Source organism: Priapulus caudatus, unplaced genomic scaffold (assembly GCF_000485595.1).
Source record: "Priapulus caudatus unplaced genomic scaffold, Priapulus_caudatus-5.0.1 Scaffold482, whole genome shotgun sequence".
Taxonomy (NCBI): Eukaryota; Metazoa; Priapulida; class Priapulimorpha; order Priapulimorphida; family Priapulidae; genus Priapulus; species Priapulus caudatus.
Window position 1 is genome coordinate 188839 of NW_014577543.1, and position 1787 is coordinate 190625.

The 1787-nt window shown below is 57.5% G+C and overlaps 1 protein-coding gene across 1 annotated transcript in view; it reads left to right on the forward strand.

Annotated features, from left to right (window-relative positions):
* Positions 1-15: 15 nt before the first annotated feature.
* Positions 16-1787, forward strand: part of LOC106810878 (tyrosine-protein phosphatase non-receptor type 23-like) — a gene marked incomplete in the record, with an annotated part of 17831 nt that continues 16059 nt past the window's right edge. Inside the window, 2 exon segments of the mRNA XM_014814346.1 lie at positions 16-1184; positions 1335-1517. Of these exon segments, the coding sequence (XP_014669832.1) occupies positions 96-1184; positions 1335-1517 (1272 nt within the window).

Consider the following 1787-nt stretch of genomic DNA (forward strand, 5'->3'; position numbering starts at 1 on the left):
CGGTGGCGACATCTGGTGGCTACCAGCAGCCGGTGGCGACATCTGGTGGATACCAACAACCGACGGCGGCGACATCTGGTGGATACCAACAACCGATGGCGGCGACATCTGGTGGTTACCAGCAACCAGTGGCGACATCTGGTGGCTACCAACAACCAACGACAGCGACATCTGGCGGTTACCAACAACAGATGGCGGCGACATCTGGTGGCTACCTGTACGCGTCGCAGAGTTACGGCTACGCGACGGGACAGGCGGCGGCGGCGGCGGCAACGCGGCAGGGCGGGAATACAGTGCAGTACGGTACGCCGCAGCAGCCTGGAAACAACGCACAGTACGGGGTCACACAAGCAGCAGTAAGCAGTGGTCAGTACGGGGCCACACAGGCAGCAGTAAGCAGTGGTCAGTATGGGGCCACACAGGCAGCAGTAAGCAACACACAGTACGGAACCACACAGGCAGTAAGCAGTGGTCAGTATGGGACCACACAACAACCGGCAAGCATTACCCAGTTTGGTCAGTATGGTGCCACGCAACCGACCGTGAGCGGTGGGCAATACGTGGCCACGCAACCGGCCGTAAACAGTGGTCAGTACACATCCACACAACAGCCTTGGATGCAGAACGGAACCGCCACACAGCCTGCCACGAACAATGCCTATTTCGCAGCCACACAGCCAAACAGTACCCAATACGGCGCAGCCAACCCAACCCCACTGACTGTAACTGCTGCGCAATACGGAACCCAGCCAGGCAGCAACGTCCAGTATGCGGCCGCGCAAAATCCAACCGGCAACCCTCCATACGGAACCGCCCCGCATCCGAGCATTCCCGTTGCCGCTTCGAATGCCGCGACGCACGCACAGTACCACCTCCCGGTCACAACCGAGGCAAAGTACAGCCCTCAGATGACCGTGTCGACAGCGGGATCGTACCAGCAGGTGGCGCAGTCGAGCGGCGGCGCGCACGTGCTGTATCAGGCCTCGGCGACCGGCGGAAGTCGTACGCTGCCGGCGCAGGGACAGGCGACGCGGCAAGACTTCGCGTATGGTCAGCGGGGTGTGACGGGTCAGAGTGCGACGGGGCAGTACCAAGGCTTCCATCAGCAGCAGCAGCAGCAGCAGCAGCAACAACAACAACAACAACAACAACAACAACAACAACAACAACAACAACAACAGCAGCAGCAGCAGTATCAGCAGCAGCAGCAGCATCAACAGCATCAGCAGCAACAGCAGCAACAGCAGCAACAGCAGCAGCCACCTAACCAGTACGCTCCGACGCCGCAGCCCGCCTCCGCCCAATACCCTGCATCCGTTGCTCTCGGCTACCAGCAATACAACACTCAGCCTCTCGCGTCGCAGGGGATTGCCCAACCAGGGTACCAGCCTCCTCAGGCGTCCACGGATACGAGCGCGGCTTATTCCTCCCAGCAGTTTCCTCAGCAGCACCCGACGGTCGCCGCGGCAACCGTGGATACGGCTGCCTTGACGTCATTGTCCGGAAAACAAAGCCAGGTGGGTGCAGCACGCACGATCAGTAACTGGATGAGCAGTGTGGGTATCAGTAACTGTGTTTTTTTTTGTTTTTTTTCAGTATACAATAACAAACTTATTCATAGATACACATAACATTACCATTGGCATTAGAAGTATACATTACAGTACTAACCTGTACATGATCACAATTATGTACAGGCACACACACACAGACATACATACAGAGAGAGGGAGAGAGAGAGAGAGAGAGAGAGAGAGAGAGAGAGAGAGAGAGAGAGAGAGAGAGAG